The sequence below is a fragment of the Sinocyclocheilus rhinocerous genome, unplaced genomic scaffold (genome assembly GCF_001515625.1).
Source record: "Sinocyclocheilus rhinocerous isolate Xijiao unplaced genomic scaffold, SAMN03320098_v1.1 scaffold605, whole genome shotgun sequence".
Taxonomy (NCBI): domain Eukaryota; kingdom Metazoa; phylum Chordata; class Actinopteri; order Cypriniformes; family Cyprinidae; genus Sinocyclocheilus; species Sinocyclocheilus rhinocerous.
Window position 1 is genome coordinate 1,801,481 of NW_015661612.1, and position 21,031 is coordinate 1,822,511.

A 21,031-nucleotide genomic window follows, 5' to 3' on the forward strand; every position below is an offset into this window, starting at 1 on the left:
ACAATGGCGGTTCAATATTACAATTTTTCAAGAAATCACATAAAGATGAGCGAGAAAGAGAAAGTTTGCCATCTACGTCTGAGCCTGCTTCAGCTTTCCACAAGGAGATAGCGAGTGAAGCGGCAACTGACGCGTCTTCGTTTTCAGGACACTGACACGAACATTTCATCACAGGAGTGTAGTAGTAAGACTTCCATCTCAGTTCTTAATCTGAGAATATTTGTTTTCTATTTGAATTGGTTCATTATTAAAACATTTTGCGTTCTATAGATATATTTCTCATGTCTGTGAGGCACGAGTTCGGTTCATTTTTGATGCGTTCAAGTTTGGTTTCATTATTTTACAGAGCACAACGTTTTGTTGTTATTGTGAGTGTACACAAACAAATGTAGACCCTTACCAGATTCGAACGATGTAATTATTCTTGTCTGTATGACCAAAAATCATGGAGTATGAGTGCAAGTGATCGCAGCGGCGCCTCCATGTTAACTGTCATGCAGTATAAGCGCACTGCTATTTAGCTTCCACACGCCGCACAAACACTTGGAAATGCGCACATTTAATATAGACATTATAGCCTACATGTAATATAGAGCGGCCCCCTCATTTTATGATAGGCCCCCCCAAAAAATTACAATTCTGGCTACGCCACTGGTGCACACAGAGGACTTTCTGCTGGTAATCCCAGCAGATTCAGCATCACTCCAGTGCAGCTGCTGAGGCCAAAAACACAACTCGCTTCAAATATCACACAACTGTTATGGTATGGCTTCAAAGAAAACTACTTTTAATTCTGTCTCTTGTGAACTTTCCTTCTGTTTCTCTTTTTCTCTCTCTCTGGGTGGTTTAAAGAGGTTTAATCATGCTGATTGCCGTGATTATGGCCATCTCCCATGGGTCTACTCTCACTCTCCAGCCATGGCCTCCACAGGAAGTCACACTGGCCACTGGCGATCCGTCTTCCTGTTCCTGCTCTTCTGCACACACACACACACACACACACACACACACTACTGCCCCATTCAGTAATAGAACACACTTCCTCAAGCTTCCTATACTCACACACACTTCACCACCTCACTAACGGAATGATTCATGAATCAAGATGTAGGGTTTAAAGGCATGAAGCCGCACAGACATGCTGATAGTCAGCACAATTTTCCTATAAACAGGAAATTAACTTACATTTCAGACCACATACAAGTTGATGTTGATTACCACAAAAAACCTTTTGATATTTTGTGAGGCACTTACAATAGAAGTGAATGGGGTTCATTTTTGGAGGATTTAAAAGCAGAAATAAAAGCATCATTTTATTTTAAAAAAACATTAATTATTTTAAACTGTATTATTTTAACTGTAAAATGGTTTACATAAATTTTAGGGTTTATACTGCATTGTCAAGGCAGCAAAGGTTTTAAACTGGAACTTTACACACAAAAGGTTAGTAAATAATTTTTTCCATGCTAAAATCATGTTACCACCAATATTGTTTATGTCTTGTATGCTATACTATTGAAATTGGCGGCATATACTTACACTGTAAGTGCCACACTGTACTGTCAGTTTTGGGGGGGGGGTTTAGAAAAGAAAAAGGGACAAATGGATAATTCTGTGATTGAATTTAACTGAACCCAGAATATTCCTTTAATTTAAAAATGTCTACAAAAATAGCACCAATCAAAGCCAAAACATCAAGGTTTGCATTAGTGTAATAAAGGTCAGCCACACTCATTACGAGAGTCAACCAGACCTTCCTGTCAGACGGAAGCTTTCTATCTCCGTCTGTCTGCCTCTCCACTCCCTTTCCTCTCTCTCTCTCTGATACCAGCTTATGTGAGGGTGGATAGTTGGCTGGGTAAAGCTGGCAGCGAGACAGGAATGCACAGAATGGGCTGTGAATCCAACAGGAGGCTGTTTGAAGCTCACACACTCCGTGTGACCAGACGAGAGAAAGCCAATACTTGTCATCTGAGAGAGACTCAAGACTCGTTGAATGGCTACACAGTGAAAGATGAATAGGAGCAATAAGGAAATGACTTCAGTCCAGAAGAATGTCTGATTTAATTGATTTTAGGATCACATGGCGATGAAGAAGGGGTGTCAGAATCAAGATGAAGGCTTCGCGGAGGGCAATCGATGACCCTGGGAAGGTCAAAGACCTCCAGCTCAGGGCTACTGCTGTCCCCCTGCACACAAAGCTCAGGGTTAAGAAGAGAAGCGAGGCCAACACAGGCCGAGTCAGGTTAACATTTGTCTCCAGAATATGTACATTGGCGCAGGGCCGTAACCACCATAGACACTGAGAGGAACAAGTCCCCATGGTCTGCCTCAGGGGGCTAAATAGCGCTCATCAATGTCAAAATAATTGAGATGGCCAATCAAATCAAAGTAGGGGTTTTCTGTTCACAGAAACAGAGCGCGAATTGCACCGCTAAGCATTGAAAGAGAGCGAAGTTGCAAATCATTTAATATTAGACAACTGTTTCACGACAGAAATATGACCATTTTGAGAGAGAGAGATCTGCATCTGCGTGTCTCTCTCTACAAACAATGAAGCTGTGAGTTTAGTTACTGTACTTCAAAACAGTGATTTTACCTCCTCGTTACTGAGAAATATAATGTGTATATAAATTCATGTGCCAAATAGGTCTATTGTCAATACTGTAGTGATCAATGAAGCAACTTTCTGTTTTCCACAGCAAATTTGAGTGACCAACACGAACACAAGCGAAACCTTTTCTGAAAACTCCAGATCATGCGAAATCCTATTGAAATGACTGAAATTACTTTCTCCTGAGAAATTTCAAAGACAAACAGTAAATGTGACCACACCTTATGTTGTAATGAATATTAGCCTACGTTATCATTAAAGGCACAATATGTAATTTTCGCCGCTAGAGTGCGCGTATTCAAAATAAACAAATAGACAAAGGCGTAGTTTGATGACGCCGTGACTGAGTGTGGAATCATGGGAGTTGCCGTCTTCATCCCCACAGCCAATGCAATCCGACGGGACTCGGGTAGAAATCATGTTCATGGATGAGCTAATGATTTATTAACGTAGTAGAATGAAGCAGGGTGAGGCTGCTCGGTACCACCGGTACTTCAAAAAACCTGGTACCGTAACGTTTTCATTTTTTTAGTACCGACTTGGTACCGAAGTACCGGGTCTTTTGACAACACTATTAGGGGCCCAGCACCAAAGGTGCTAAGGCACCTATTGCATCCGTTAGTTTTCTTATTTTTCCCGAATGAGAGTCTATGGCAGCCCTATCAACGGAACATGAGAAAAATAATGATGAAATTTGGCACAATTGTAGAGATGGCCATGCATAGTGATTGGACCAAATTTGGAGTCTCTAGAACCAACTCTAATTGAAATAGAAATAGAAATTCAGTACACCTGATTCGTCTCTTCATGCTGATGCCATTCAACATCTTACATTAAGTCTCTGCCCATTACAGTAGCGGCCATTTTGAAAAGTACAGTATTAAGTTTTTTCGCTACTACTCCTTAAAATTTTGTCCAATTTTGTCCAAACTTTGATCAGATGATCTTTGGACTGAGCCGCACAGAAATGACTGAACATATTTTTTATTCATCTTTGTTCAAAAGTTATGATGTCACAAACTTAACAAAGTCGACCCGAAATTGGTTCAGAGGCTGTATCTCGGCCAAACTTTGAGCAATCGAAACGAACATTTTGAATTTTGTCATAAATTGCAATATCTTTTAAACAATTTGACATATCTTTACAAAAATTGATATGAATCATCATCAGAATGTCCTGAAGGTACCTGAGAAGTTTGAAACCCAGCGCCGCCTAGTGTTCCAGAGATATAACGAATTTTGCCAAAATGCTTATAACTTTTGAAAACATTGTCCAGATTTTGTTTGTTTGTCTATGTCATTTTGTTCACTGTCTTATGCCGATTCTGACAATGTGTCATTTGTCATTTTCCTTAAATGTGACTGTCTGCCATATTGAGGCAAATGAAAAACAGTTTTTTTTCGCTACTCCTCCTACAAATTTTGTCCAATTTTTCTTTAAAATCGGCTCAGATTATCTTTGGACCGAGCCGCACAGAAATGACTGAACGGATTTTTGATATTTGCTATCGTTCCTGAGAAATATCTCTCCAAAATTGACCCTGCCTGTGTTTGTGTCCTTATGCTAGTTAGCTTAGCATGCTAAATGGTTATTTTGTAAAAAGTTGCTTCTGTTCCAGACACTCAGTATTTCTGAGAATGAAACACACTGAAATTATTAAATATAACGTGTTGCATTTTTATAAAAATTCTTCATTTTGAGTTAATTCTCACTTGAACTACTGAACTTCGGCAGGTGTGTAAGTATGCGCCTGCCCAGTGGTGCAACGAGGCATCTGATCCAGAGATTGTGGGTTTGAGTCCCGTGTGGGACAACTTTGTAAAGTTGTGTTAATTAGATTACTTTATAATCCAAATAAGCTTTGTTCTCATCTACCACTAGGATTAGAAGTCTGTTTTTGTTCATTCTGTGTTTGTTCACATCTGAACTTCTGGTCATTTTGAGTTGATTCTCACTTGAGCTACTGAACTATGGCATCTGTGTGAACCCATGTCTGCCGAGTGGCGCAACAAGATGAGTTACAGACATCTTACCCAGAGATTGTTGGTTCGAGTCCCGTGTGGGACAACTTTATAAAATTGTGTGTAATGTTGTGTCATTTCGATTCCTTTAGTATCCAGGTAAGCATTGTACTAATCTTTAATCCTCTTGGATTGAACATAAGTGTGTTTTCTGTGTTCATTCTCATCTGACCTTCTGTTCATTTTTAGTTCATTCTCAACTCTAGTCTACTTCTGAACCAGCTGTTTTTCATGTACATTCAATTTCTGCTGTTTGTGCTCTTCCTGCTCCGCATTGCGCTACAACCCCAACATTTGAATGCTTGAAATGCTTGCTGTGCTGTTCTGTTTGCACTGCCTTCGGGGCTCGGCCCCTTATTGCTGCTTGCAGCTATATTTGTAAATTGTAATAATATTTCCAAGAAATTACCGTTTTCCAGTATTTTTAGTCAAATAAATGCAGCCTTGAAGAGCTTAAGACACTTTCAAAAACATCTAAAAATCTTACTGACCCCAAACTTTTGAACATTAGTGCATGTCAACAATTATCACATTTGAAACATCTCAGAAAAAGCTAATACTTAAACAAAACATACTCTATGAGCTAAGAGCGAGCAATCTCAGAGCAAAAATATTTTCCCCTGGGGTTCATACAGCTGTAAAAAATGCTTTTTAAAATGAAGTAATCAACATCAGACCAGTTCAAGCCAATAAATGACATGACTACTCCAATTCAGTATTCGGTATGGTGCAATGTTCATCATAATTCAGCCTGTGTCATAATGATATACACACTCAAACACCAGCATTCCCTGCACATCTAGTCAGTCTTGTTCTTTCACATCTTATCTTCTCTAATAAGCAACACTTGTTTAGCACTTACACAAAAACACTCACAAAACCGACTCTTTACTTCTGTCTCTATTAAGTTCAGCGAAAGCAAATGGAGACTTTTAATTAAAACTTGTATTCTTGCGTGCCTCCTTCAGAGGATATCTCAACAATGTCTCAGACTGTGCCCAAACTGTTAAACTACCCAAGTCTGCAATCAAAAGTCAGCAATTTCAAAATGGACTCACACAATTCTCATTAATATCTCAAAATGTGTAAGTGCATTTTCGTTACCACAAGGGGAGCTACAGCTAAATATAAGCTATTAACTGATGAAATGTATACCTTGAAAACAATGCAAGTCGCTTTAGATAAAAGTGTCTACAAATTGCACAAATGTAAAATCAGGGCAAAGCAACAGTTTGAAGAGAATCTTGCTTAACAAGTTAGTTAAACTGACAACTTAAATAAAAACACATGCGGTTTAACAGAACAGACAGTTGAAAGTAATTCTATCAGGCCCTTGAGTACTGAGGTTTTGTTACCGCCACATCAACGCAAGCTTGCAACGCGTTGTTCCAGGCATTAGTGTAATTGTTTTAAATTGATTTACAAGAAAAAAAAACAGGTGACCAGACCAGCTCTCATGCGCTTAGCTTCTCTTTCATGTCTTGTCTCTGCATGCTGGTTCTTATTACAAATTGGATACTGATTTAGAGGTTTTTGACGAGTATTAAAAGATCATTTAAGATAATTTCTGAAGATTATATTTTCATCTGTTGAATCCTTATTATGTCAAAACTGTTCCAACATGCTTATTCTCACAAACGCACTCAAAGGACACACACAAGTCCTATAAGAGCTAAAATTATGGCCGGATATGTTAGCTTTTAGAGGAGACCAGAGGTGGCAGGAAGGTGGCAGTCAGTCCAGACAGAAGTGGAGTTCGCAGATAACCCGACACACACACACACAATCTTCCTGTTTATGCCTGCCCTCACATCCCATTCACACTCTACCCAGCCCAAACCCGTAACACTTTCCTCTATGTGGACAATCTGCTCGGTTCTCACTGTGTCTTATCTCTCGCCTCCTCGAAGTTTTTTTTTTTCTCTCCTCTCTCTTTTTTTCCGCTCCCACTTCCCATAAGTGAATGAGATCTGATGCAGGCAAGATTGGGCACGTTGACAGGAAGTGTTGCAGTTCTGGTTTGGGCTCTTTTTCTTCCTCTCTCTCCGTTTCTCAGTTTAAGGTGGTGAGATGTATGTCGGCATGAAATGTTCGAGAAGGAGGGACTCTCTGTGCACACAATGACACACACTAATGGAGGCGTTGAAACATATTAACCATCCTTGCCTTTGTGATCAGACAAATGTTTAGTCTCCTAATGACCCCCACTGATCCAAACAAACACACTCAAATAAAGAGAAAACCAAGGGGAGGACGGATAGAAAGAGACATAGAGGGGCTGCTCCTCCATGACTTCTAGGAACAAGCCATTGAGTTCAAACGGGTCACAGCAGGAGATAGCCTGTTCTATGAAAACAGAAAAACTGGATTATTGCATCCTTAAATGGCACACGCAAACATGATAACTATTTCCGAAGGTCTTATCTTCAGCCCTTATCCGTAGGACATGAAGCCATGTCTTTTAAACCGTATCATCAAAGCACAGCACTTACTCATGTGTGGGGGGCTCCTCTCATATCTAGATATGTCTTATCTATTGGAAAACAAACATCTGTTATTGTTAGTGTTGTCTGTCAAACTGTTAGTTAATATTAGTCCATCCTGAAAGGAAAATTCTGTCTTCATTTGCATCATTTACTCTCCCTCACATCCTTCCAAACCCATATGACGTACTTTCTTCCACTGAACACAAAATCTTGGAAAATAAGAATTGTTGAATAATACTGGTTGCTCTTTTTCATGCAAAATAATGATGACTGGAGCTTTCAAGCTTAAAAAAGATGCAAAAGCACCATAAAAGTATAATTAAAGTGCTATATAAGTATCATAAAATGGTCCAAATGACTCATGTGCTTTATTTATGTGCTTAGTGTAAGAAATAATGATGATAATCTTCCCTCAGTGTGCAGTTACCAAATATGAACAGAACGAATCATTCAGACCAGTTTAGTGAACTGAATCAACCAATTCATTGAAAATGTCTAACTCAAAAGAACAATTCACTTCACAATTTCAATCTGTTCCCCACACAAATGGCTTTAGATAAAATATAGCACAAAATTCATATGGACCACTTATGATATTTTCATGGTGCTTATTGTTATTTTGGAGCTTGACAGCTCATTCATTTAATTATACCGATATTGAAAAATTCACATTTTGTGAAGAAAGAAAGTCAAGGGTTTGGAAGAACATGAAGGTAAATAAATAATTACATAATTTTAGGAAACTATTAATTACTCTTTCTGTGTATAATTATGTTTATATTTTTAATTATATTGGTTAATGGTATTTAATTACATTTGTATGATGGTATGTAGATAACAGCACAGCAAGCAACAAAAAAGCTGTTATACCTAAATTAAGAACATTTTGCCAATTATTTTTTAATATTACATACACATATACGTATGCAGAGTGCAGACACACAACAGTTAACCAGCATTGACATAGGAGATTCATGGCAAGTCAGTAGATTGTGCCTCATGGTTTTTACGCTGCAACAATAGGGTCGTTAACCTGCCTGTCCAAGGCCAAATTTACACACACTCAGTTTACACGCCGCCTTTAAAGCTTTCCGCTCTGGTCTATCAGGGCCTCTTAAACTGAACATATTTCGCCACAGCTTTAACTCAAACTGTCAAAGCGGTTGGACAAACAAGTTTCTAAAATGACTGACAGGTTTACTCAAGGGCCCTGGTTTTGTGGATCCACTCTCACAATGTGAATGAAATGGATAAGATTGTTCAGAAGACAGACAAAGATAAACACTACAGAGGCTTTCGACATAGACCTCCAAGCGTCCATAATACATTTCAATGTCAGAATGGATAAACAAATGATTTACATCTGAGCATTTCCCATTAGTTCTTGAAAAGTCCCCATGTGGCAAGTGAGAGCTTGTATTCAATCCCATCAAAGCAACAGAAACAGCATTGATGTGACAAGCAAAAATGTAGGATACTTTGTGTTTCATTTTCGGGGCTGATTTATGTGAACGTTTGCATGAACAAACTGGCTGTATGTTTGTGTGTCTCCATCTGATAAAATGTGATATAAAACTGACATATATATATAACTCTTTTTTTTTTAAAGTTGCTTAAAATATATTAATTTTCATTCAAAAGTTCCTCAATGAAGTTTTTCAAATAAATGTTGTTCCTTTTTAAAAAAAAATTTATTTTTTTTTTACACTTTTTCGGTCAAATAAATTTAGCCTTGGTTAACATAAGACACTTAAAAATGTAAAAAAAAAAATCTTACTAACCCCAAACTTTGAATGGTAGTGTATATATTTTTAATAGAGTTAAAAAATTAAAAGTATATAAGAATTAAATAATGTTTTTACTATAATTACTTAATATTAAAATGTTTTTTTAGAAGAGATACATAACAAAACTATTGTTAATAAATTTAGATGCATTATGTTCTATTCCATTTTTTTCCAATACAGATAAAAACACTATATGAATCCTGAAAGAAGCCATTGAATTCATAGTTAAACTGGAATATATATCTCTCTAAAGAGGAAAACTGAAGGTAGTCTCAATTTCAACGAGGGATGAAAGTGGAAGTGGTGGTTTCTCACCACCAAATATTTCTGCTCTGCTCAAATAAACTACCTGGGGGTTCACCAAAGTCTCATCTGGGATGAAAACGTCTGTTCAAACAGGCCTTTGCGGTAATAAATCATTCTCAAACTGTGTGATACAGTGTGAAATACCAAGCACAGTGCAAACAAACCAATGAGCTTTTACACGGTCAATCACACACTCGTCAGCTCTACCTGCAGTCTCAAATGTACGGCGGCGTGACCTTGGAAATACACACGATAGCATAACAGCCATGGTGCCAAGGGGTCGTTTAGGTTGTATGCTTGTTGCTAGCCTGTCTTCAGTTGTTGCTTGGACAATGGCTTGAAGGATCTGAGCAATGGTGAGAAAGAAAGAAAGAAAGAACGAAAGAAAGGAAGGAAGGAAGGAAGGAAGGAAGGAAGAAAGGAAGAAAGAAAGAAAGAAAGAAAGAAAGAAAGAAAAGACCCTATGTTTGGCCTTTCAGGGAGGCCAAACATTCATGGAGTTCTTCAGCTGATGCTGTGGTAAAGACAGGAAAGAGTAGCAGAGATGTAAAGTGAAGATTCTGCTTACTATTTTAGTCATCTGCAGAATTTCCCTATTAACTAAGAAGGGCTGCAGGATTCTTTAGCTCTATCTTTTATCTCGGTCTACTTCAACCAGAAGGGAAATCAGACAGACAAAAGATAGATAGATAGATAGATAGATAGATAGATAGATAGATAGATGACTATGTGAAGTCATCTAATCAGAAAGTTCATGACACAGGAAACATATTTGAAATATCTTGGATGCTATCTGACTGAGTAAATTCCTTTAGCAGTTGCTCGAACTTGCACTTGCATCCAACTGACTCATATGCAAACCTCTGCCAAACAGCTAATGGTAAAGGATGAAAAGATATATGATGACAGAGGGAGGGAAGTATGCCAGAGAAATTATATCTACCACTTTTATTCCCTTCACTATAGATTGACTACAGGTCAAAGTAGCTCTGGCAAGGGGGAAAAAAAGTCTACTAAAACCAGAAGTCTACTAAAAGTCCACAGCAGGACTCAATACTCATTCTTGGTATGAGGAGTTATTTAAAGGGATGGTTCCCTCATAAATGAAAATTGTCATACTTTTCTCACTTTCTTGCTCCATCTGAACACAAAAGTATAACCTCTGTATATCTATCAAGCTACTGTGTGACTTCAAAGAGGAGCCCAACAGCCTCAGTCCCCATTCATTTTCATTACATGAAAAGAATGGCCAGGATATTCTTCAAAAATTCACTTTTGTGTTTCACAGCAGAAAGTCATTGAGGTTGGAGCAAATGAGGACGAGTAAATGATGACAGAATTTTCGTTTTTGGCTAAACTCTTTAAAGGTTTAGCAAAGGCACTTTAAATGGTTTTACTGTGTGAGGTAAGAGGGTGGAAGGTTGAAGGTTACTAATTGAATTCCGCCAAACAGAAACAAAGTTGAATTTGTCTGTCATTTGTTAAGGAATTATGCCACTGTGGAATCTGCAATGATTGACAGGTCTGGTGATTAAAGGAGGGGCTCTAGAGTAAAGCAAAGTCTACTGGAGTTCTGAGTGTGTGTGTTTATTGAGAGAAAAAATGAAAGATTATTAGATCTACACAAGGTGAGTGACACACAGGAAAAATGTATTCTATTAAAGAAAATAATTGCGGTTTGCAAAGTCTTTACCCAACAATCAAAGTTAAATGTACCTCTGACACCTTTGAGGACATAAACCTGCACATTTTGTGCACATTCTGCATACCAGACCCGAGGAGCAGGCGCCCAGGCCTGACTTCCGATCGTGTGCACTATTGATGTCCTGGCCTGCGTGCTCTCATTGTCTCCTGCAGTGTTGTCATTGAGGCTTTATGCTTTGCTTTTGTATTTTCTCTAAATATGAATGTTTTATCCAAACTGGCCCAATTGCTTAACCATCCATACACTACTCCACCCACTGCTTCAGTAAAACAGGAAAACATGAGACTGAGCTGTACAAATATACACACAGACGGGCATCTCAATCGAGTACGTAACACTGGCAATTTCATGTTTTGATAGGCAGACATAAAACTGCTCATTTTTAATGGAATAATACATAAAGAGCCAAATATGAAGCCATTATCACGCATGGCAAGCCATTTAAATGCTTTAAAACTAATCTTAAACTAATTAATGAATCACCTTGATGTTTTTACTTGAAAATTTATAACAAGAAAAGTATGCAAATCTGATTGAAGCAAACAAGGCCAGCACAGACAAATCGAACGCTGACTGACAGAACTAGACATTCACTTAGCAACAAAAGTATTCAGCTTCCCCCTCCCCCTCACTTTCACACAGGAAGCTCTTCCTGAGCTGAGGTCATAGAGATTGGGCTCTGGAGGAGCGCTTCAAATCCCAAAACCCTCTCTTAGTCTCTGTCTTTCTCTCGCCGAGTTCCCACAACAAACTGTTTTCACAAGAGAAGCAAACAACTTCAAGTATAAGGGAGGCCGGGCTAGATGTCACATTGGGAAGTGGTCAGCAAGGGTTATATCTAAATAACTACGATTTTGAGTCTAACTGCACGTGAATTTTTCTAGTTAAAATTAGTATTGGAAATGTTTTGTGAAATCTGTCCTTTGAGTAAACAAAGCTTACAATGAGGGTGAACTATATAAGAATGATTTTTTTTTTTTTAGAAATGTTAGGTTGATAAAAAAAAATTGTTTTTATGGTAATATTCCAAAGTTGGAAATAGTTGGACTTAAAAAATATAACCAATATAAGAAATAATAAGTCTGCTTGACTTGCTAGTTGAGTTGTCTGTGCTATAATTTCAGTTCAACATTTAAATTAGTTCATGTACAGCATCACAATAAGTAATGCACAGAGGACTTTAAGAATATATTATAACAACATGTTGTATTAATAGTGGGGGTTTTTTTTCCATTACATCACCTCCAAATTTGATTAGGACAAAATATGTTTTATAATTTCAACATGAACACTTCAAAATTATGACAATTATGTTTTAACATTTTTTATATTTTTTTGATATGATTGTAACCAATGTGCTTGTGAATTTTTTTATTTTTATTTTTTTTCAGAAATATCAAGTCATATTTAATTTTGAGTCAAGTGAGTCTTTAATACTCACTTGATTTAAAAGTGACAACTATCTCCCCTATTTGGGTCACTCTGCAACCTAAAAGAGGAACGTGATATAAGGAATTAATAAAAGGAATTAATATATTTTTAACATCATTTGGGACTTTCTTCTCCTCTTTATTCTTCTCTTGGGATTTTCTTCTCCAAACTACAAATCCCTACAACACACGCCCTTTAAAGGGGTCATATGATGCGATTTCATTTTTTCCTTTCTCTTTGGAGTGTTACAAGCTCTTGGTGCATAAAGAAGATCTGTAAAGTTGTAAAGACTAAAGGAAAATAATGTGGTTTTTTAACTTTAAACCGCATAAACACATTTCATTACACTAAATACACAAAATAATGTTCTTTTTAGCAGCATCATATGACCCCTTTAAAGAGTGTGATGGATCAAAACACCATGTCTTCAAACGCTGAGGCGAACAACAATTACATAATAGCATCTCCTCCCTACAACGCCCATTACACCCACCCAATCATGCAATCCCTACTTTAGAAGTAAATCAACACAATCTACTATAAAGTTTGCATTTCGAGCGCTAGCTGATAAACATTTTCGTGGATGAACAGCAACACAAAACGTACCTCGTTCCCTGAATGTAAACGCACACTGGCGCACTGCGTGTTCGTCACGTGTCCACACGGCGGCAGAAGTGAGTCGACACCGGTGATGTCATGCGGATCGTCCGTTACCTCACTGACCTGAACAATGAGAGATGCTGCGGAGTCGCTCTGATTCATTCACAACACAGTTCATCACGGTTGAACGCTTATATAGCCCGCAACTGCGTTTATATTCTGAATAAAGCCGAATTACAGAGTAGAGTAACAAACAAAAACAAATCGCATATATTTCAGTCATTAAACTGAACTCTACTCCATTCTCTTAAAGTGACAATTTGAAAATTCGGCCATTATTTATTCACCATCATGTTGTTCTGAACGCGTACGACTTCTTTCGTGAAATATAACATGTTTGGAAGAATAACTGATAGTCTCCGTTTACTTTCATTGCTTTTATTCATTGCTTTACCGCACAATGAAAGTGCACGGTGAGTGATCTGCTGTCATTCTGCCCAACATCTCCTTTTGCGTTCTATTAAAGAAGTCGTGTGTGTTTGGCGTGTTTTTTTGTTTGTTTTGTTTTTTGAGTGAGCTGTTCCTTTATTATCGGCAAATTGAACACCTTAGACCAGACCAAACTGATGCCCTTTCCAGAGAAAATCACACAACAGCACATACCTCGCCCGCGCCCCGCCCACTGGAGGAGGAGCCCATGTCTCTTCTAAACGCCAGCAGCGAGAGTAATACTTCACAGCCCGAAACACAGAAGCGCAGAACAGTCTTCTGTCGCCGCGGTAGATGTGCGACTCCAAACGGGGGCACAGTGACTGCGATAAAGAAGGGACAAGAAAACACACTCAGAGGTAAGACGCCCACGTCTTTTAGTGTCAGTTAAACTAGCGAGAAATAGTTTCATTCACGCGAAATATTATTTCTAAACTAGTTACTTGTCTGCTCGACTTGCTCTTGAAGGAGTTTGTCTTGTGCTGCAAACAGTCCAAAGTTTAAGTGAGTTAATGAACACTATCACTATAAACAATGTAGAGAGGACATTTCAAAGACATCTGTGACTTCGGGTCTTTAAGAGTCTATTTTATAGAACTATATTACAACAAAATATTATATTATAGTGATTTTTTAAATTACTTACAGATGTCTTTGTTATGACAAAAGCTTTTAATAATTTTTGTGCATTATTATTTTTTCTTTTATTATTAGTAATGGTATTTAATAATAATTATTATTATTATTACATAATCATTACAAATCACTAGGAGATGTTCTGTTGAAAAAGTTTGTTTTATAATGCAATTACAGTTCAAAGTTTATTTAAGAAGGTTAATAAATATTTTCACACTACACATTGAGGGCAGTGAGATGACACTTAAAAGACTTGAGAATGAGTGTCATTAATAAAAAGATCTTTGCCTATTTCCCATGTTACCTCCCAGTGTCAATGTTGGGACAAAAGCTTTTATTTTAAAAGCTGTGGTGATTCTAAGCCATCAGTTTTGTGTCTCTCACAGGGAGAATGCCAGCTAAAACCATGAACTCTGATTTGGAGTTTGACTCCTTACTACCTTGTTTCTACCCGGATGAGGATGACTTCTACTTCTGCAGACCAGACGCTGCACCGCCTGGTGAGGACATCTGGAAGAAATTCGAGCTGCTGCCCACTCCTCCTCTGTCCCCGAGCCGGGCAGCGCTTCCAGGGGACCCAGGGGATCTGGGTGCAGTGGCTGGGGATTGCTCACTGATGGGCTTTGGATTAACAGACCCGTTGGACTGGGCTTCCGAGCTTCTGTTCTTACCAGAAGATGACATTTGGGGGGCATCAGATGGGGACCTCTTTGGCTCCGTTTTGGATACTACAGACAATTCCATCATCATTCAGGACTGCATGTGGAGCGGCTTCTCTGCACGTGAGAAATTGGAGCGGGTGGTAAATGAGAAACTCGGGAAAGTCATCTCTGCTCCTAGCGGTACTGAAGCCAGTAAAGACACAACGGTCAAGACACCCGAAATTAGTCACTCTATACCGGAGTGTGTGGACCCTACCATGGTTTTCCCTTATCCAGTCAACAAAAGAAATGGGAGCAGCAGCAGCAGCCAAAGTGTGACACAGCTGAGGAGCCAACACTTGCCTCCAGTCAGTGCAGACGAGACTCCAAGTGACTCTGGTAAGTGTCTCTTGACGTGCTCTTAATGTAAAATTAGTAAGTTCCCTAGAAACTGTCACTGAATACATGTCATGAATGATTTTCTTTTTCCATTTTTCCTAGTTGTTTCTAGACAATTATATATATATATATATATATATATATCATTTGTATTATTATTAATCATCACCAATTTATGACGCTACTAAATAGTTTGGCCGGGTTTGTAAGCGGTCATTGGGGTAATTGTTGAAGATCATATGACAGACCCTGAATCGGATTAATGTGTGACATTCCAGACTGTCGGTCACACACACGCGCACACACATACACTCAGTAGTAGTAATGGGTGGTGATGGGGAGTTTATGTAATACTTGGTCTGTATACCCAGTAGATGGCGGTAATATTTGTTGTTGTCCATGATGTTGAGCCTTTTGGCTGAATAGCTCATGGTTAAAGATTTAATGCTGTGAATAGCGTCTCTGAGCCATATTACATAGGAATACATGTCCTTATCTGCCCTCCATTAATCTGGCTTTAGGCATGGAATAAGAATCTAATTTCAGAATTTATTAGGTCACAGGATTAGGTTTTTTTAATTAAAGATTGATTTGAAACATAAATGTTGTTTTTAAAATTATTATTTTTATTTATTTATATTTTTTCCCAAATTGAGAGCTCTTGATCATGTAAAACCACAGGCTCAGATGTTTGGGGGTGTGTGAGCAAGGGCAGATTGCATAAAAGCCAAGCCCTTAAATTCAGTGCCCCCCAATAAGTCGCTTCCCTTCGAAATGAGAACTTGTTTCAAATGCAAATCCCAAACGACAATCACACCTGGGTGAGAGAATAAGAGCTGGCACTGGGCACCAGCATGTGAAAAAGGAGGCATGCGTGTGCATCTACGAGAAAGGCAAACCCCCACCCACCCTTTTTTGCCCAGTGGGCTGAGCTTGGCAAGCCACACATCTTCCAGAGAGGTGCAGTGAATGATAATCACAAGATAAAAAGACAAGGAAGGGGGGAAAAAAAGAGATGATGGGTCATCTCTCTTTACAGGGTGACGGCTTTGAACAAGCGGAGCCTTTCCTCCAGCTGTCTGCTTGGCACCTCTCCAGGGCAGCGGCTTAAGACGCCATCAGATCAGTGTTACTCGGCAAAGCCCGCGAATAATTGGACCACGCGATTACAACGCTAGTTTTTCCCGCCCGTGCCGTTATCCCTTTTCGTGGCTAACCAGTGGAAAAGGGGAACGCATTGACTGTCTGCATTCTGTTGGAGACTAAATCGCCCCGTTTGGTCTCTCCTTAATGTTGGCAGACGGTTTCCTGTAGGGAGCTTTTGAAGTGAGAGGCTGTGGGCTCCAGTAAATGCCAAACAGTCTTCATGTGTGGCTTAGCTGATAATCACGTCTATTATCTCATAAACATAGCTCTTAGGCATCACACTGAGGCCGTCTTGCCATCTAAGCTTAACTTGAAATGTGTCACCAGTTGAAAAAGCACCAAGTGAAATGTCTTAACTGGACAGCAAAACAGCTTTTGTAAGAAAAATATGACATGACGAAATGCTCATGTGCTCGCAAACCCCTTCATTAGACACTGTAAATAGAGGGTGTGTGTTAAAGTAGAAAGTCAAATCTAAGGTGGTCCAGTCTGGGGAGAATCCAGCTCCTCTGTGTTTGACAGAGCGTGTTCAGATGATTGCACTGAGCAACTGTCTCATCTGCCCACACAAAGACATTAACTAAAGCACACACCCTGATAAAACACAGGCATGTTTCCTTTAAGTGCACTTGTTCATACCGGTGCACCTCTAGAGGAATGGTTGCACAACAAACCTGCTAACCTAAATCTCCTTTTCTCCCTCTAGATGATGATGATGATGATGATGATGAAGATGACGATGATGATGATGATGATGAAGAAGAAGAGGAGATTGATGTCGTCACGGTGGAGAAAAGGCGTTCCATCACCAGCAAGATAACCAGCACTGGTCTGTCTGCCGCCTCGAACTCTCTAGCGTCCACAGGAGGGCGGTTGGGATCCGGCGTGAGCAAAGCTACACAGGAGCTCATTCTGAAGAGGACGGCAGCAGCCTCCATCCACCAGCAGCAGCATAACTATGCAGCTCCATCCCCTTACTCCGACCAGCAAGATGTACCCAGCGCTCCCCCAAGCAAGAAACTCAGAATCGACAACAGCACTATAACTCCACGCACTGGCAGGAACCAGAACTCTTCCCCAAACTCCCCTACTAACGGCATACCAAGCCAGCGAATAAGGAAGAGCGACTCCAGCAGCCCACGATGCTCCGATTCTGAGGACAGCGAACGCCGGCGCAACCACAACATCCTGGAGCGTCAACGGCGCAACGACCTGCGCTCTAGCTTCCTCACTCTGCGCGACCAGGTGCCTGAGCTAGCGCACAATGACAAGGCAGCAAAGGTGGTCATCCTGAAGAAGGCCACCGAGTACGTCAGCTCCCTGGAGGCCCAAGAGCTCCGACTCCAGCAGGAGAAAGACAGATTGCAGGCCCGGCGACAACAGCTCCTCCGCAGGCTCGAGCAGGCCAGGACTCGCTAACCGTTAACCCTCATTGGCTGAACGCCTCACAGCTAATGGTCGACGTCAAATGACGAAAGGCAAAGCGCTAAGGCGAACAGCCTAAAATAAATGCTAGGGACACTCACTGCTGACACTTTTTTTGCACATTTTTTGACGTCAAGAATGTTTCAGGTTTACTTTGTCACGCCAATCACGCTACAACGAAGTGGGAAGGTGCTTATAAGTAAACCCAACTTCCCCTCAATGACAAGACTCTTATGAACACAGCTAGTCTTCAAAACGCGATTGGGTTGATGAACTTTGTGTTCATGCTCTTCCTGCAAAATGGACACTAAACAAATGATACGAGACACTTCGAATGGCTATAATCTCTCACACCTCACCGGTGCTGAATCTCATGGATGTACCTCTGCGCACCTTGATGTGAGACACTTTTGTAAATAGATTAGATTTTAAAAGAACGTACACTCAGTCTGCCTTGTTTTTGTATACAATTATTGTCTTTTGGTTTTTATAAAGATGTCAAAAGCTGCCAATAACTAGACTGGAAGTTTATATACCTTGAACAAGTACTGTAAGACCTCAATTTATGAGGATTTTTTGTAATATAAGGACACATTGTTTTGTTTTTAGATTCTTTTTTGTCTTATAATCTCTCTGTTATGACATGCTTTACTAATTCCTACATTTATGCTTTAGTGTGCATCAGATACATACTAAATTTGATACTTATATTTTCGTATGAAAATGAGTTCTGAGTAGATATTACTTTATCTTGTTTTTATCCTTTTTTCTACCTTATTTTCTTTTGTACAGAAAATTCTTTCTATCTCCATTTATAAGGCTTCTATTCTTTGCTGTCTTTCTCTTTCTTTGTTTACATATTTGTAAGTATTGGGTTCATAGAACTGGGTCAGTGGGGGAAAAAAGTGTTTTTTTTCTCCTTTTCTATAATGTACATTTTAGTGCTGCAACTCACAGCACTTTGAAATACCTCATTTTGAAAAATAAATAGACATTTTGAAAACAAAAGAGCTTGTCAAAGGATGAGTGCTTCTGTATCTCTGCTAGTGCCGTTTGAGTCTTGTCAGGTACTGAGAAACAAAGCGCTGAACTACATTTCAGATAAACTTCAAGCCCCTCTGTAGGCGGCAACATCCACACTTCAAACAGCCCTGAAACAACTTGCTAAATTATGACTTTCAAGTAGACTTGTGCCAGTATTCGGTAATGCGATATATCACGGTAATGGGGATGTAAGTTATGACTTTGAAGTCAAAAACCCAGAGTTAAATCATACTGTCAAATAAAAATACCTGTCACTCATTTGAAGCATAAATAACTGGACAAACCTAGTTTTTCTCTGTTTTTTTTTTTACTACCATTTCCTCAACAATAAGTCAAAATTGACTTTGTCATTAGATGCTATACTTAAATTGCCAAAATGTGATTCAAATCTAATATCTATATACTTGAATTGACTCCTGTTCTGAACAAACCACATATTTTCCGCCTGTTTTGGACTTTCCTCTTTTCATTTACCCTTTTTCTGTTTTTCATTCGTCAAGCCATTCTCCCTCCATCTGCCTCGCTATGAAGAGAGATCTGGTTGACCAAGCCCTCTCTGACAAAGGAGAACGAGTATTTCCCTCGTTATTCACTCTCTCTCTTTCAGTTGATTTAGAAATCGGCAGGGCACATCCACATACACTTTCAGGCACTCATACACAAAAACAAACGCTGGCACACACACTCTCAGCGCGAGTGGATATGAAAGCGTGCGCAGCGCACACTCAGACTGGCCCCCACAGCTTCTTACCTCATTGTTCTGCACGTTACCATGGAAACTGGAGCAGCTGCAGCGTGGCAGACTTCAAGTGCGAGTGTGTTTTATTCTATTTGTGCATGCGTGTGTATGTGTACGTTTACGTGCGAATGGCAGGCGGGGAGGCTCTTTTGTGTGGAGGCCATCGTGACCTGTGCATCTAATATCCTGCTGGACCGAGGAGCGGGTTTGTGTTTACTAACTTCAGTCACATGGCCTGAAAGCTGACTGAAGACCCGCCCACCAATGTGTCACAATGAACCATTTTTCTCTGGTCCAGAATAAACAGACAGAATAAGAAATCTACTGCTGCAATACAGGAGAAACAAGGTCTGGCGGAGTACAGAGTGAGAGAGACCTGCGATTATAAACTGGACCGTCTAGACTGATTGGTTACATAACAGTCTGTGTTGTATATGTGTGCTTGTCTGCAATGTTTGGTCCCCAGGATGAGGTAACCATGGGAGACCCCACTGTGCCATCTGGCCAATGGCTTATCCTGCCTGGTTATGGAAAAAACAAAAACAAAGCCTCGAGCTAAGACAATAACACACCACCATGTGTACACTGATAGAACTGGCCACTGTACAACATACTGTATGGGTGCTATTTACTTTTTCAAACCTGAGATTTTCCACAGAGATGGGTGAATACAGATAAAATGGGACAATCATTTTTAATCATTTCTAATTATTTGTCACTGATGAAATTGCTAGTAAATTTACAGTAATGGCAAGTAAGAGGTAGAAAAACTGAAATCGCATTTTCTTGTAAAACATACTCCAATAATCTTTGTTTATTTACAACATTGAAAAATCATTTTACAATGTATAAATAAAAAACACTTCATTGAAATACTCAGTTGTCTCAATTCACATGTATTCACCCTACATGTGTCACAAACATTAGTTATTCCAGTCTGATTAATATGTACTGGCCTCAGACACCATGCATGTTGTACTATAATAAACTTGGAGATAAGAGCTTCATACTTTGATGGTATTTTCAAAACCCCTCAAAACCCCACACCTTCAAAAAATGTCTCCTCTGGAATGTTCACATGCCAGCAGTATTCAACAGATTAGCTGTGCCGTGGAACATTTCAGTGTCAGCCTGTCAATCAACCCTCTGCTGTATGTGGGGACCAGTGCTTGTTGTGGAGTCACAGGATGGACAGCATATGGAAAACTGGAGACAGACTAAAGACAGGATTTACAACAAAAGCCAAAGGCACAAAAACATGCTCTGATTCTTATCAACCGGCACCATCAGAAATGGTCTAATCCATATAACATGCAGAGTTGCCACCCAAACAAAAGGATGCCAGCTTTAAAAATGCCCCTTACTAGATGGGCATTGTCTCCAGGAGGCAAGAGGAGAGGGGAGGGGGTGCCATCTGTTCTGGGTCAGGTGCAGAATGTGGTAATATGTGTACTGTAGTGGTGAGAGAGATTCATGTGTGATCAAACTTTACCAGTGTGTAGCAATTACCATACAGATGGCAGTGCCCTGTAAATGTCAGCCACCTCTCTCTCTCTCTTTC

General features: G+C 39.6%; 1 protein-coding gene across 1 annotated transcript; it reads left to right on the forward strand.

The window, feature by feature from the left end:
* Nucleotides 1-13,587: 13,587 nt before the first annotated feature.
* On the forward strand, nt 13,588-18,811 carry LOC107726492 (N-myc proto-oncogene protein-like). Its single transcript, XM_016536099.1, has 3 exons — nt 13,588-13,799; nt 14,463-15,116; nt 16,969-18,811. Exons 1-3 carry the CDS (start codon nt 13,649-13,651, stop codon nt 17,679-17,681), a joined length of 1,518 nt encoding a protein of 505 aa, XP_016391585.1. The 5' UTR covers nt 13,588-13,648; the 3' UTR covers nt 17,682-18,811.
* The last annotated feature ends 2,220 nt before the right edge of the window (nt 18,812-21,031 follow it).

What these genes read in the sequence shown, in the direction of transcription:
- LOC107726492 (XM_016536099.1), top strand. Translation starts at nt 13,649, where the DNA reads ATGTCTCTTCTAAACGCCAGCAGCGAGAGTAATACTTCACAGCCCGAA. An exon ending in ACAAGAAAACACACTCAGAG is followed by an intron (nt 13,800 to 14,462) that starts GTAAGACGCCCA and finishes TGTCTCTCACAG; the next exon opens with GGAGAATGCCAGCTAAAACC. An exon ending in CGAGACTCCAAGTGACTCTG is followed by an intron (nt 15,117 to 16,968) that starts GTAAGTGTCTCT and finishes TTCTCCCTCTAG; the next exon opens with ATGATGATGATGATGATGAT.